Source organism: Alligator mississippiensis, chromosome 1, assembly GCF_030867095.1.
Source record: "Alligator mississippiensis isolate rAllMis1 chromosome 1, rAllMis1, whole genome shotgun sequence".
NCBI classification, from domain to species: Eukaryota; Metazoa; Chordata; order Crocodylia; family Alligatoridae; genus Alligator; species Alligator mississippiensis.
In genome coordinates this window covers 206,021,364-206,035,351 of record NC_081824.1, presented here as the reverse complement: position 1 = coordinate 206,035,351, position 13,988 = coordinate 206,021,364, and the positions used below count along the sequence as shown (strand labels likewise).

The following is a 13,988-nucleotide window of genomic DNA, read 5'->3' as shown; positions in this document are numbered from 1 at the left end:
CAAGGCTGCGGTGATTGCTGTGCTTTCTTTGTATTCCAGTAAGCATTTTTTGCAGGGGTTGATTCTGTGGGAAATTTTGGCATCAATCACCATTTTTCGCAGTTTCCACAAAAACTGTGAAACCATGATTTAAGTAGGTTAGCTATACCCAGTAGAAATCGGCTTCTTTTTGGTGTAACTGCATTCGTACTGAGAGTGGAGTTCTTCCTTATCTATGCCTCTGTAGTTGAACCAGCATGGTATTCCAGTATAGACCAGACCTATGTGGTGAGAAGCAGGAAAGTCTTTATCAGATGGGTATATTGTAGAAATAATATACACAGTTGGCTACTCATTAAGGGTGCTTCACTGGGACATCTGTTCCACTGCCTTCAAGGATACTAGGTGGCTCTTAAGAAGGCCAAGCAGGGACATCTCCATCTTGGTGAGAGGCTCAGCTCACATGAGAGAGCAACAATGGCTGGGAGATCTGGGTCATTATCATTCCATAATTCTCTGGGCTCACCTTGGTCTGTTCCATTAGATTATTAGGCAGGCATTCTGAAACTCAGAGTGCAGAAGACTTAAGATCCTGGTGTTATGTTGAAGCTTGCAGGGCCTGTAGGAGTTGGGAAGCCTTGGGGCACCAACTATGGGGCACCAACTATGGAGCAGCCCATATGGCAGGCCACTACTAGAACCTCATAGCTAGGAAACAGCCCACAAGGTGGGCTGGCAGGAAACCATGAAAAATTCTGAAAGACCCTTGCTTATGTTTTATTGGAAGCTAATCAAAACCAACATTTTGGGTATAAAAACAAGAGCAAAATAAAACCAAAACATTGGGGAAAATGCCTATAGAAATACCTGCTTTCTTCTGCCTCATCCCTCAAAATAATTAGTGGTTCAAAATCCTATTTTTTTTTAAAAGCAGGGCTGTTTGGTTTAGGGGTTTGGGCTCTATATGCCACAAAGTTTGAATTGAGAACTGCTGTTCAGTTTTATCAAGGCCTGTGTTTGTTTAAACCTGTGAAGAGTTTTCAGTTAACTAAAAATACTTCTTTCAATATGTATTGGTGTAGAATTTGAGATGAAGACAGTACAGTATGGTAAGCCATGTGCAAAATGTTTTGGTAAAGAGATTTACCAATTTATCTACAATTTAGTTGTACTGGTATAACATGGCTGTAGGTGTGAAGGTAGTTGCATTAGTAGAAGTGCTAATATGAACCCAGTTATGCTGATGTAAAGCATATGGCAATAAGCTATACCAGAGTAACTGCATTTGCATTAAAGGAATTTTACTAGCATAATCAGATATATAACTTAAGTCTTTGAGGAACAGACTCATTCAGCTTGGTACAAGCTAAATATAAAGTCTAATAATTAGAACCTGACTGAAAAGCATTTATAGTGACTAATTTTTAAGGGCTGTATTTTTAAAAAAAGTTTGAATTTTGTGAAGTAAAGCATGTACACGCTTTCTTTTCTACACTGGTTCTTTAAATTCTCTGCTTGGTACATAGGGCAACTTAAACAGCAAAATATAGACAGAATTATATTTCTGTGTACATTTTGCATTAGAACTTACAACTCTTTTTAAATGTGTCCCTCATTTATGTTTATTTACATTACAAAAACACAAGTCCTGTTCTGCTTTGGATTATCAGAATTTACCAACAGTATAAAAATAAGTCAAAGAAATAATAACTGTCACAGTTTTAGAACCCAAGACACCAAGGGTGCATCCAGATGAGCTCATGTGCATTTCCCCAGGGACAAATAGCAGTGGCATAGAGTTGCACTGCTGCTACTTGTCACTGGGGAGTGCCTATGTATGTACACTCCGGTGAGCTGTAACTTGCCCTGGGTGGGGCAGGGGAGGCTGGGATCAGCACCTGGGCTGGCCCCAGCAGCTTTACCTGGGGTTCTGGTTGCCTCTTGAGGCTCCAGTGGTGGTTATCTGGGCGCGTAGAGCCTGGCTGGCAATTGGCTCTGGCCCGCCAGGCTCTGGTTTTGGGTGGTGCATGCTACCATCACGTGCACTGCCCCACTTTTTTCTGCTGTGGGTTTTTTGGATCTTGGTGTAAAACTGCTCCCCCTGCTGTATTGCAAACTTGCAGCATGGTGAACACCTGTATGTGTGGCAAGTGTGCTTTGCGGCACCGCAGATGGGTGTGCAGCAGTGCAAACAGCATGTGCGCGCTTGTCTGGATGCACCCCTAGAGTCCAAGATCTGGCTGTGCTGAATTGTGACAGTTCTGTCTTGTCGCTGTACTGCTGCAGAACCTTCCACGTGTGACGCACTGTTGTGAAGTCCATTTATACTCTGCTCACTCTACTTACAACTGGGCATTCCAGGTTTAGTGAGGTTTTTGCATACATTATACAACATGCACTACACAAATCAGCCTCACGAGGGAGTTCTTCCACAGTTTCTCAACCCTTCTCTAGCCACATCAGCCCATTGCCAGAAACTAGGAAGGGGTGGAGAAAATGGGAAGAGATACAGATTTTATCTCATTGAACTTGATGACAACCAAATGATGCAATGTTATCAAATACTGTAATATGATATAGCTGAAACATACTGTGACCTGTTTTACGGCTGTGATACTCCAGGATATAAGGCCCAGTAACCTTGATTTAAAGTATCTCATGTTGACACTGGATTTGGACCCAGCACCTATATCTTTGTTTTGGGCGAGTACAACCCTCAGACTGACCACAACATCTGCCAGTTGATAATAGGCGAATTTATTGATACAGAGTAAGAACAAAAAAGCAAAAAACAAACAAATGAACCATTCTATATTTACCAATTCTAGGGCTGTCATCAGAGTCAAAGTACATCTGGTCAGGAAGCAGGCTCCACTCTGAGGCTCTCTCTCTCAGTTGTCAGCAGTCTGGAAGTGGAATGTCAAGACGCACCTCACTGGAGCAGGGCTGTGGATGACATGGGCTGCTGGTATGTGCCTTCTGTTCATGGTGGCCTCAGGGACCCTTCCTGGGGGACAGGGATGGGGACCCCTCTCAGGGAGAAAACAGGGAGGGACGGACAGGACAAAGGGAGGGACCCTTTGTTACTCTCAAGTCTCTGCTTTTGTATTCTCCTTCCCCCTTGATGACTCCTGATGACTCTTCATCCATGGCTATCTCTGGTTGGTTGTCTCTCTGTGGTCACATGTTCACTTCCAGGCCTTCTCCTAATTTGGTCTGTTCCCCACCAAACCGGGACTTAGGTCCCCCTGCTCTCTGAGGCCTTGTTGCTGGTGTCACTTATCTTGTTTTATGGGACAGTATGGTACATACTTTTTTGGTTCCCAGGCTGTTTCGTAGACTGTGTCCTTGTTGGTCTTGTTGTGCTAGACAGCCCGTCTACTTCCAGGGCCACCAGAAGCTGTGTGCGTGTCTCCCAACTTCTTTAGAAATCCAGTTAACCCCTGTTGCCCATCTTGACCCCTTATAATGCATATATCTATATCTGTAAGCCAATTCCCAAAAAACAGGCCTTTAAATACCGTTTCTAAGCCAACATCCCAGACTGCCCAAAATCAAGAATTTGGTGGCATTGTTTTAAGTGAAGATGCACACTTTTAATACCTATTAGTTCCTTCCTATTTCAGACTATTCTGCTTCGATTTGAGATATAAAAGGACTGTGCATTTCAAGGACTGGCATAGCACTAAGAGATTTAGGACTCTCACCAATAATCCCAAACTAGTGGCATTCTGGGTGCTTTGAGATGCAGCACTACATGGTTTTGTTCTTCTAATAGTGGAGAAAATAAACTTGAATACAAAGTGCTTATTTTTCATTTTCTGTGTTCTTAAAGGAACATTTTACCACTGGACCATTCTTTTCCCAATCAAACTGATTTTTTTTAGTCAGCCCTGCCTAAATCAAAACACTTTCAAATTCTTGATTGGTTTCTGCTTCACAAGACCTTTAATAAATGCCTACGATAATGGAAAAATGGAGAGAACAAAAAGAAAGGTAGCTGAGGTTGAGTATTGAACCCTTATACAACTCTTCTTCGGTTTTATTAAATAAGCCACTTTTACTTTCCAAGTTTTCTTTATTTTTGGCCTAAAAGTTTGATCTTCCCAACTTCAGTAACTGCATCCTGCATTATGGTCTTAAGCATAAATAATGCAGGTAAATCTTTTAATTGTTATGTTGACCTGCATACATAATGCAGGTCAAATTAATTATAAGGCTCCTTTTGTTGCATATAAATAGTTATTACTGACCTAAAAGGGATGTTTGTATCTGTGGGGTAAAGGGAAAATAAATCTAAATGAGTTAAAAGAAGATCCTAATGATTTCAGTGTTTTTCCAATTCTGCTATTGTGTCTTCGTTACTCATTCAGTAGTTGATTCTTTTTTTTTTTTTCATTCTTCCTATTAATTTCTTGAAATATGAGGCAGGAAAGGAGTTGAAAAATGAATGACAAAAATGGAGTGATAAAGAGAAATATAAAGAATCCTATACCTGTAGAATTCTCCTGACTTTTTTTCATACTTAGTTTTGTTATACAAGTGATGCTTGTAAGTGTTTTCTGGTTATCTTGGTCACAGTGAGAAGCAGGGTTTTTTGGTAATAACCTTAAATGAACCAACTGCATAGCTGGGGGAGAGATTAGAAATGCTTTCAGGCACAAAGTGTCTTTTTTTTAGGTCTGGGAATGAAGTAGGAAGATCCTAACCTAAGTACTAGATAAAACAGTGGCTTGTATTACCTCCACGTATAAATAAAAACATGCTGTAAACTGCAGAGACACTATCAGAAATAAATTTGAAACGAGGTGTGCAGTTGAATTAGATAACCTAGTTCAAGAATAAGACCATCCAAAACGGAAGAGTCATTACTTCCCATGGAGAACAGAGAAGATGGAAGAGACATCAGTGACATTATAATGAGCTATGGATATGAGTTTAGTCTATGGGATTTAGTGCCTAGTAAAGTTACTAATTTTTGTTCCCAGGCCCAACTTTTAAAGGTGTTTTGTAGTCAAGGAAACTGACAGGGACTGTAAGATCAGACATAGTGATTGTTCTGTGAAAAATGTTCTCCAGGTTATTGGGTGTTTCTCTCCATTATCATTTTTTTCCTTGAGCTCATTCTGGAATGTAGTGGTTGTTTAGTGTCACCCATATAACTTCAATGAGGGCATTTGGTGCACCAGATGAGAGATACTGCATTCAGTAACAGATGTGTAAGATCCTTGTATTGTCATGGTTTCATTGTGGGGCAGTATAGGTTTTGATAGCAGTAGAGATGTGTTGACATGTTTAGAGAATGTTGGGTTCCACTTATTTGTTATTGAAGTGTGCTTCTGACAGATGAGTTGTATGAGGTTTGGTGGTGGCAAGCTCGAAGTTGTGCAGGGTGGTTCCCTCTAAGTGACTGGTTTCATCTGCGCTGGAAATTAAACACAAGCCATCATTTTATCTGGTATTTAGCTTGTTTCTGTTTTTTTCCCTGACATGAGGAAAGGCACTTCAGGTCTAAAAGCCTGTTGAACATCTCTCCCAAATATACAATTGATTCAATAATAGATGCCACCAAAGAAACCTTGCTTCTCAAGTATTTCTTGGACTGTAATAGCTGTAACAACACTCCCCCCCCCCCCAACTCCTCCTAAACACTTAGTTTAAGGTATGACTAGATATGAAAACACTTTTCTGTTAGCACGAATTAAAGAGTAAGAGTTTAAGAGGATGTACAGCATAATGCTTTCTTTTCAGGCAGAAGATTTATATTATTACTTAACTATCTTGTTCTGTAATTATATTTTAGTAATTGTTTCTATATCCAGTGGAGCATTTTAAGTGATTATATTAGAGAACATTGGGCATAGAAAAAGTTTATCCTTATAATGCATACGTCTTCTAACTTAAATTTACTTTGCAGCACAAATAAAGGCAAATTTTGCTGGCAGTGTAGTCCGTGTGCTAATTTGAAGTTTTACGGAATAATTTAGTTCGATAAAGCACCCTTCACTTTAGGATCCCAGATGGCTTTACAAAGTATGCATGTGGCTGCATATTGCTGGAAAATAGCTCCTTTGAGGGCAGGCAGCTACAAACAACTAGCTCACAGCATCATATGGTGGTTACATCTTTACCAACAGCAGAGAAAGTTCCTTCTGAAAACACATCTTGGATTTTTAATGTGTAATTTATAATCACATCAGACAAGCATTTGCTTCATTTTCCTGGGATAAACCTGAGAAAATTGATATTTAGTTACATGGCTGTTTTGTTTCCAAATACTGTCTGAGGACACAAGTTTGGAGGTAGTTTACTTTGCATTTCTTTCATGCAAGCATATTTAGATATGATTAGATGGGAATAGAAACCCTCTAATTTTTCCACTAAGATTAGGTACAGTGCTAACGACAAGGTGGAAAATACTAAGCAAAAAATGTAGAGCAGGCATACTTCAATTAGTTATTTCTGTGGAACTGATCTGGAGGACTATTTGGATCTATTTAATAGACTTTCACTGATGTCTTTCATAACATGTTAGATAGACATCAGTATTTTCTAAATTAATGGTTTGTAACTTCTGTGCAGCAAAGGGAAACGGAGCTGTAATTCCAGTGCTTCACCTTGTACATTATATTTATCTGACAGTTTACTCTGAGGAGACATGTGATTATTGTCATCAGTACACATAGCTGTTGTTTGCTATTTTTCACTAGTAAATCTCAAAGCATTTATAAAGGGCTATTGATATCGTAGCAAAGGCATTTATTGTCCTAAAGTTCAGGTAATTGAAAATGTTGTAATCTTGGATTCTTTTCTAAATATCAAGATAAAATACCTGAAAAATTTCCCTCCAACGTGGTTAAATTTGATACATTTTATTGATGTTGAATGCACAAAATGGAATGTATTATTACAGATATTATTGCAACTTTTATGAATCTGGAAAAAGAGACGGAATCAACAGTGTTTAAGATACAATTACATTACCAAAGACAGAGTCATACAGAAGCCAAATCCCCTAAGAGCAATGCTTTCATAAACTTAATTTTGGTAGAGCATCATCATTGTTGCTGGGGAATTCTTGAACTGATAATGGAGGCTTATACAACTTCCCCCCACCATCTCAAGGGAAACCAGATTAAACCTTTCAGCAAAGGAGTAACTAAAAGTTCATAGAATGGACGTTCCCATATGACATGCTTTAAGCTTACTGACGTGTTTAAAGCTCAGAGATGCATAAATAGGTGGGTGCCAGCCTTCTTGGAGGGTGTTGGGGAGGGGAAAAAGAACCTTATTGCATTTTTTACATATTTTGGGAAACTTTTTCCCAGCTCCTTAAAATCAGGGTATTCATTTAGTTACTTAACATTAGGTGCATATGTCTGGTTATTCTGACTTCATTTTTGCCCTAATTCAAGTGGAGAACAGGACCTTTGAGCCAAAAGGATCTATTTCCCATCAGTTTGTAACAACTTGAGTGTAATGGGAGAATGGGTCCTCAGTGCAATGATTGTTTCATTTGATATGAACAAGGGATTTTCCTCACCAGATCAAAATAGTCCATCTAGTATGATAACCTGTTATGTACTCCTAAAACAGTATAATTGCAGTATTAACCTTTACTTGAGTTCTCATATCTTCAGTAGCTTTGAAAGCTTAATAGGTACTCTTTTTCATTACTTAGATCCATGTCCCTTTGAAAGGTACCAGAAACACAGTGACTAGAATTACAAATGTGCTTTTAGAATAGAGCTTTTTGATTTATGTTTTGAATCAGCCTAAATTCACTTTTATGTACCTACAGTACTTCTGTAGGTACCTGCCTTGAATGTCATTTTGCAGCATTTGGTTAAATAATTTATTTAGTTAGGTGGCCAAATAAATATTATAGCAGCTGGTCATTTTCATGACCGTAATGCTCTTTCCGCCTACTGCAGATATATGAATCAAAAAGGCCAACTGTGTGTACAAACATAAATCATATTTGTGCTTCTCCTGATGCAAAATACAGACTGTTGAACAACATGCACATTTTTGCTGTGTGAGAGAATATGATACAATATGACATTTTGAAAGGAACTTTTGGACATCAAAATACAAAAATATGCTTCGCAGATGTTTAAAGAAAATAACTTAAATTCTAACAAACAAGACGGTCTTAGGTGGGACGGAAACTCCATAAACCTGTGAATTGTAATAATTAAGAACCATTAAGGCCAACTTTTGGCTTCATAAATTTGCACAATTCCCACTGAGTTTTCAATAGGAGTTATGCTGGCATATGAAGATAGAGAATGAACAAGGATGGATATTTTCTGGTATGTAGAGGATTCAAGTCCTGGCCTCTATTACTTTAATAGTTTTTAGGTACCTTTTTTACAGGACCCTTAAAAGAGAAAATGAGGCACCAATATGGCTTATTTGTGTCAGTGGATTGTATTATTTTGTTTCTAAGAGTTTGACATCATTAGCAATCTCATTCATCAAGGGAAAGAGCTATCACAATTGTTTGCCCATATCTTTATGACAAACTAATGTACCAAGGGCAAAGCTATTGATTCAGTGGAATAACTTGGTTTCACTGGAGTTGGACTTTGATACAGTAAATCATTCTGCTGTATTGTAAATGTTTATGTTTTAGCTGCATTAAAAGCCAAATCTTGAAACTGCCACTTATATCAGTGGGAATTTTGTTTGAGTGTAGGATTAGTTCCTAAAAGAAATTTAAAGATAAATTTTGTATTTAAAACAACCTAAACCTGAAATCACAAAAAGCCCCCCCCCCCAACCAAAAAAGGAAGGAAAAAAAAAAAAGGTTTTCTTTAGCTAACAGCTCATACATCAGTTAAAACCTGAAACATTCTTCCTCACATTTTTAGAAATTCCCAAAACAGTGATTTTAACAGTGGAATCTTCCAGTAACGGATACCTATGTTGTCCTGGATGCATCATTAAAAATGAGTAAGATGGCATGCCTCCAAATCAGGGGCGGGCAATTATTTCGGGTGGAGGGCAGCTTACCTGGTTCGGCAGGTTGTTGAGGGCTGCTTGGGTAGCCCCACCCCTTGACAGGTGCCCTGCCCCCTGGGCACCATCTTGGGACCAATGTCCCAGGGCCAGCACTGGTGGGACCCAAAGTGGGGCACAGGCTGGCAAGGGTCTGTGGAGCCAGGTTGGGTTGCACCAGCAGGGAGGGGGGGGAGCTGGCTTGGCTCCATAGAGCCCCTGCGAGCTGAGACCCCGCACTTCTGACACCCTGCTCTGGGCCCTGCCGGCACCGGCCCCAGGACACTGGTATGGGCCCCGTGCTCCCGCTGGCTCCCTGCCCACTCACTCCCAGTGCCCCCCAGCCCTGTGGTACAGGCGGAAGGCAGTGCGCAGCCCCAATCCCCTGCTCGCCAGCAGCTAAGAAGCTGGTGCTGAGTGAGGGGAAAAGCAGTCCCTCCCCTGCCCCATGGCCAGGGCTCCCTGCTGCAGGCACTTGCAGCCCACACAGGACTGTCTGGAGCAGGCACAGGCAGCCCCATGTGGGCTGCAAGCAGCTACAGTGCAGGGCGCTGGCCATGGGGTGGGTGAGGGGCCGCTTTTCCCCATGCTCAGCACCAGCTTGTAACCTGCCCTGCTGCCAGCCTGGGCCCCGCCAGTTCCGGGCTTGCCCATTGGGGTTGTGCGTGGTGGCAGCAGCTATGGCTCCCCCGCTTGCTGTGCTGGGAAGTGTTGGCTGCTGCTGCCCGCCCGGAGCTCACGCGCTGGGAAGCCCACAGGCAGCCGTGGCAAACACTGCCCGGTGCGGCAAGCGGTGGGGGGCCGCAGTTGCTGTCGCCACGCACAGCCCCAACAGGCGAGACTGGAGACAGTGTGGGGTCCAGGCTGGCAGTGGGGGTGGGTTACAAGGTGGTGCTGAGCTTGGGGAAAAGGGGCCTGTTGCCCACCCCGTGGCTGGCGCCCCATGCTGCAGCCCATGTGGGGCTGTCTGGGGCAGGCACAGGCAGTCCCAGGCGGGCTGCGAGCGGGTGCAGTGCGGGGCGCTAGCCACGGGGCAAGCGAGGGGCTGCTTCCCCCCCCGCTCAGCTTTTCCCTGAGCCCTGCCCAGGGTCCTCTTCTGCCCTCCCCCCCCCCACTTTCCTGAGTTTCTGGCGTGGGGCAGCTGTGTGGTCCCAGGCCAGAAGCCCCTGCAGGGGCTGCCAGCTGGGGGGTGGGGCCGTTTGGGCCCTGCTGTTGTGGGAACCTGACCGGCTTCCCCTGAGTCCTACTGCCCTTGGTTCCTGTCACTTTTTTACAGGAACCAAGGGCAGATAAATATTTATTTTCTAAATTTTTTAGGGGCCCCACGGGCTGGATAGAATGGCCTTGCAGGCTGGATTTGGCCCACAGGCTGGATTTTGCCCACCCCTGCCCAAATCATATACCCATTGTGCAATGAAGCAATTGTTCTGAAGATGGATAGAGGTCATTTGACATTGAAATTATTTTTTTATCTACAATTGGAGTTTTGGTGTTTTTTCAAGAGCTCCTTTACTAATTTCTCTAAAGAGAAGAGATGTTCATCTGCATCTTCTGGTACAAGACTTCTCATGGCACTGGCAAGTTCAAACAGGTATTCTGTGTTTCTTCCACTAGGACCAACTGCATTAAGTATTTGTTCAGCAATTTCTTCCAGAGGTGCTGGACCAAGGTAGTTAGGATTATCATGAGTTCCAATATATAATAATACATTAAACGGTTTTATTGAGGGATCTTTTGGATAGAAAGTGACAGCTGTTGTTCTGTAGCCTCCTTTCTCCCTGAAGTCAAGGTATGCCTTTACTTGACATTCTTGTCCTGAGGGTAGTCTGTAAGCAACACCCCATACGCAGCCCTGTTGAAGAACATAACCATAGGGGTAAACTGAAGTAATGTTAAAAAGGCCCTAGCAAATCACCATTTTGTCAATACAACTCTTTAAGAAACTTAGAATTAAAATCCTCCCAGGTTGCAGTTGCTTTCTGCAACCAGTTACTACTTTCTGCTGTGTTCTCCTGAATCAGATGGTTGTGTTTTGCTTAGGAGCTTTTAATTGAAATTTAATAACTTTACAGAATTCTTTGTGCATTCTCTTGCTGATGATGGACCCAGCTTAAGGAACTGAAGAACTTAATACAGTTATTTCTACTTGTAGGGACAGGTCCTCCAGGAATTGCAACTAATTTAATGCAGTAAAGACTGAGGCTCATACCACTTAGTGAATGGCAGCTAAACAAGTTCATTCAAGTACAAAATTAAAGTTTCCCACCTGCACCAAAATAGCAGATTTAAAGATAAGTTTCTTGGACTGGTATTGGAAGTTTTTAGGTGTTTCTTACTTTAGAGTACTAGAATATTACTTTATCCTGATAGAAACATTCTACAGGATGTATGTATTATAGGTACCATAAGTGTATAGGATTAAAAAAGAAGGGTGCCTATTCCAGTGCATCTGAGCAGAGTCAGTTAATTGAGTCTGCTGGAGTATGGCAATTACCACACTCCAGCAGCCTCCTGTGTCTCACGTATCAGTGTCCCTGTGCTTGAAAATAGAGGTGGGGGTGCTTTATCTAAAGCTCATTCAGTTAGTATTAAAGTGCCCCCACCACCATTTTGAAGTGCAGGGATGCTGATACTACACAAGATGCTCTGGGCACTTTAATTAGCGTGGCTATTGGATGGGGGCTCTACAAGAGCCATTCTAAATAAAGTGCCCCCCCCCCACTCCTGTAGCACGTGCATAAACGCCCAAAGAGACCACCAGATAATATTTCAGACTTAATTTTCCATCTAAACCTTCTATTATGGAGCATCCAACAGCGTTGTTATCAGAATTGGCATTAACAACTTTTTTGAAGTTTAACAATTTGGATGTCTTCAAAGCCACAATTCCCAGAGTTTTATTTAATTGTAGTTTAAGGAAGGCACTTGCCTTCCCTTACCTATTTTCACATAGACAAGCCCTACTGCCATAGCCAGGGGAGTTCTGCATAGAGTACAGTGACATCAGTGCTATGCTGTAGCACTTGTGGGGAGTCAATGTCTGTTTGTCTCCATCCCTGATGCCGACTTAATATTGTTTTGCATCTTTTTCCAGTATATTCTCTATCTGTTTGGTCCCCTGAAGCTTTTCATTCGGTGAAGAAAAGTCATAATGCTTTTTCCAGCTTACCCATTTAAGGCACTGGATTTGTTTTCTTACTAAGAATGAGTTAAATATAACTCAAAAAATAAACTCTCCTTTGCAGGGGAGTACAGGAATAATAGTTTTCTCTGGCATTAAATTGGTGCACAAATTGTTAGCACTTATGCAACAAGGTGATAGAAATGTATGTGTGATTTTTGCATTTGACCTTCTTCAACTAATTATTGTACTTCAGCTGCTCTTGGGGAATTCAGTTGTAGAAGTTTTTTAATTTTACAGCTAACAGACCGTATTTTAGCCAAAGAAATCTTTTATGATGAGAGGTTGAAACAAAACAATTTGCAATTGCAAATGCAATTTATATTTCAGTTAGAAAAAGCAACTATTGCATTGTAACAGTTACTTATCCTGTCTTGAATTCTGTGTTATTTCCTTACCTTTTTTTAGGGGGTCAAAGAAACTTTTCTATTTTATTTCCCTTTTAGGTAATTGTAACTTTCTCTAATCTTGGCCCTTCTGCTTCAAGATGAGGAATACCAAATCACACGTTCCCAACCTAACTTACGTTCCCAAGCTTCAACTGTGTCATGTGAATATGCTCTGAGGGTTCAGATGCAGGAAGCTTGCTCATTTCTAAGCTCAAGTCTCTGCTGCTATTCACAGAGAGCTCTTGAACTAATTATGCTGATTATTCATGCTCTGATGTAGACACAATGAGAATGTGAGAGTGTGCATAAAGCATAATGTATATATTCTTCTTGTAACAGCACTTAATGCTGTATTAACCAAAGCGTATTTATTTGGTTTTGTATCTAGGAAAGCCATGGGTCAGATACGTCAAAGGAGAGAGGTTTATATCTGACAATGACAAGGTTTCAAAGAAAAATTTCTCTATCCCTTTCCTTGCTTCCTTTTGTCATGAAGTGGAAATTTTAAAAAGGAAAAACTTAAAATAATTCTAAGGTACTTTCAAATGAATGTTACTTTCATACATTTATTCTTGTTTCAAAGCAACTTGTGCAGAATTTTAATAGAAACAGATCAATTGTTACATCAGCTGATGGTTTGTCTATAATATTTTAATATAGCTAGCCCTGGAGTCGCAATTAAAAATATAAATTGATTATTTCCTCTGGGAAGAGACTGCTGCAGTAACAAAGAAGTTTGTCTATCAATACAATTAAAGTGAAAATGCATAACCAGTCTTTGCTCATATATGAGTCTCCCGGTAATACAATGGTGTCCAATAGTAGTACTATGGTGTGGAAAACACCAGAAAGGTACAGAAAGTCATGACAGTCCCTGTACTGCAGTTTGCTTATTTTGCCAACTACAAAAGAGTTAAGTTTATGATTACTGTTACATTTACCTTTATCTGTGGCTACCATTCTAGGGAAGCATCAGTTTTACAGGCATTGTGCCCTGATTCAATGGTAGGGCTGTACAAAGCTTCGGTAGCCGACTCAATTCGGAGGAGATTCGGCGGCAAAATCTCTGAATCTGAATTGAATCGGGAGACCTATTTACAAGATCCAAATTGAATCCGAAGCCTCCGAATTGATTCGGAAAAGATTTGGAGAGATTCGGATTGGTTAGGGAGAGGCAGGCACAGCCGAGTGGCTGCACATTTTCCTGTGGCTCCTCCGGCTGTGCCTGCCTCTCCCTGGGTGGGGGGAGCTGTGGGAGAAGCCCCCATGGCTGCCTGGCCTAGCCCCATCCCCGGCCCAGCCGCAGCCTTACAGCACTTAAAAAGCCCCGTACTCATCGGCTCTGGCAGCAGGGATTGGGGCCTCTGTGTGCTCATGGTAGAGCCCCACTGCGCAGTGGGAAGGGCAGCAGGGATTGCCCCCCCCCGGCATCCGTG

The 13,988-nt window shown here is 41.6% G+C and overlaps 2 protein-coding genes across 5 annotated transcripts in view; one reads left to right on the top strand and one right to left on the bottom strand.

Moving 5' to 3' along the window:
- Nucleotides 1-13,988, top strand: part of ASB3 (ankyrin repeat and SOCS box containing 3) — a 115,313-nt gene that overhangs the window by 6,978 nt on the left and 94,347 nt on the right. The window contains exon 1 of one of the 2 annotated variants that reach the window (XM_059719260.1): nucleotides 2,857-2,947. The exons of the other annotated variant lie outside the window; for it this stretch is intronic. The gene's annotated coding sequence lies outside the window, so the exon portion shown is untranslated. Of the gene's footprint in view, nucleotides 1-2,856; nucleotides 2,948-13,988 lie in introns of those variants that run through there. 2 annotated transcript variants of the gene reach the window in all.
- The window catches only part of CHAC2 (ChaC glutathione specific gamma-glutamylcyclotransferase 2), a 32,370-nt gene continuing 21,094 nt past the window's right edge, over nucleotides 2,713-13,988 (bottom strand). For 2 of the 3 annotated variants that reach the window (XR_002094524.2, XR_009457606.1), the window contains exon 3: nucleotides 2,713-5,404. Coding sequence is in view for 1 of the 3 variants with exons in the window: in XM_006274453.3 (XP_006274515.1) it covers nucleotides 10,451-10,834 (384 nt within the window). In the remaining 2 variants the exon portion in view is untranslated. Of the gene's footprint in view, nucleotides 5,405-6,835; nucleotides 10,835-13,988 lie in introns of those variants that run through there. The other variant, XM_006274453.3, reaches the window with a different exon arrangement.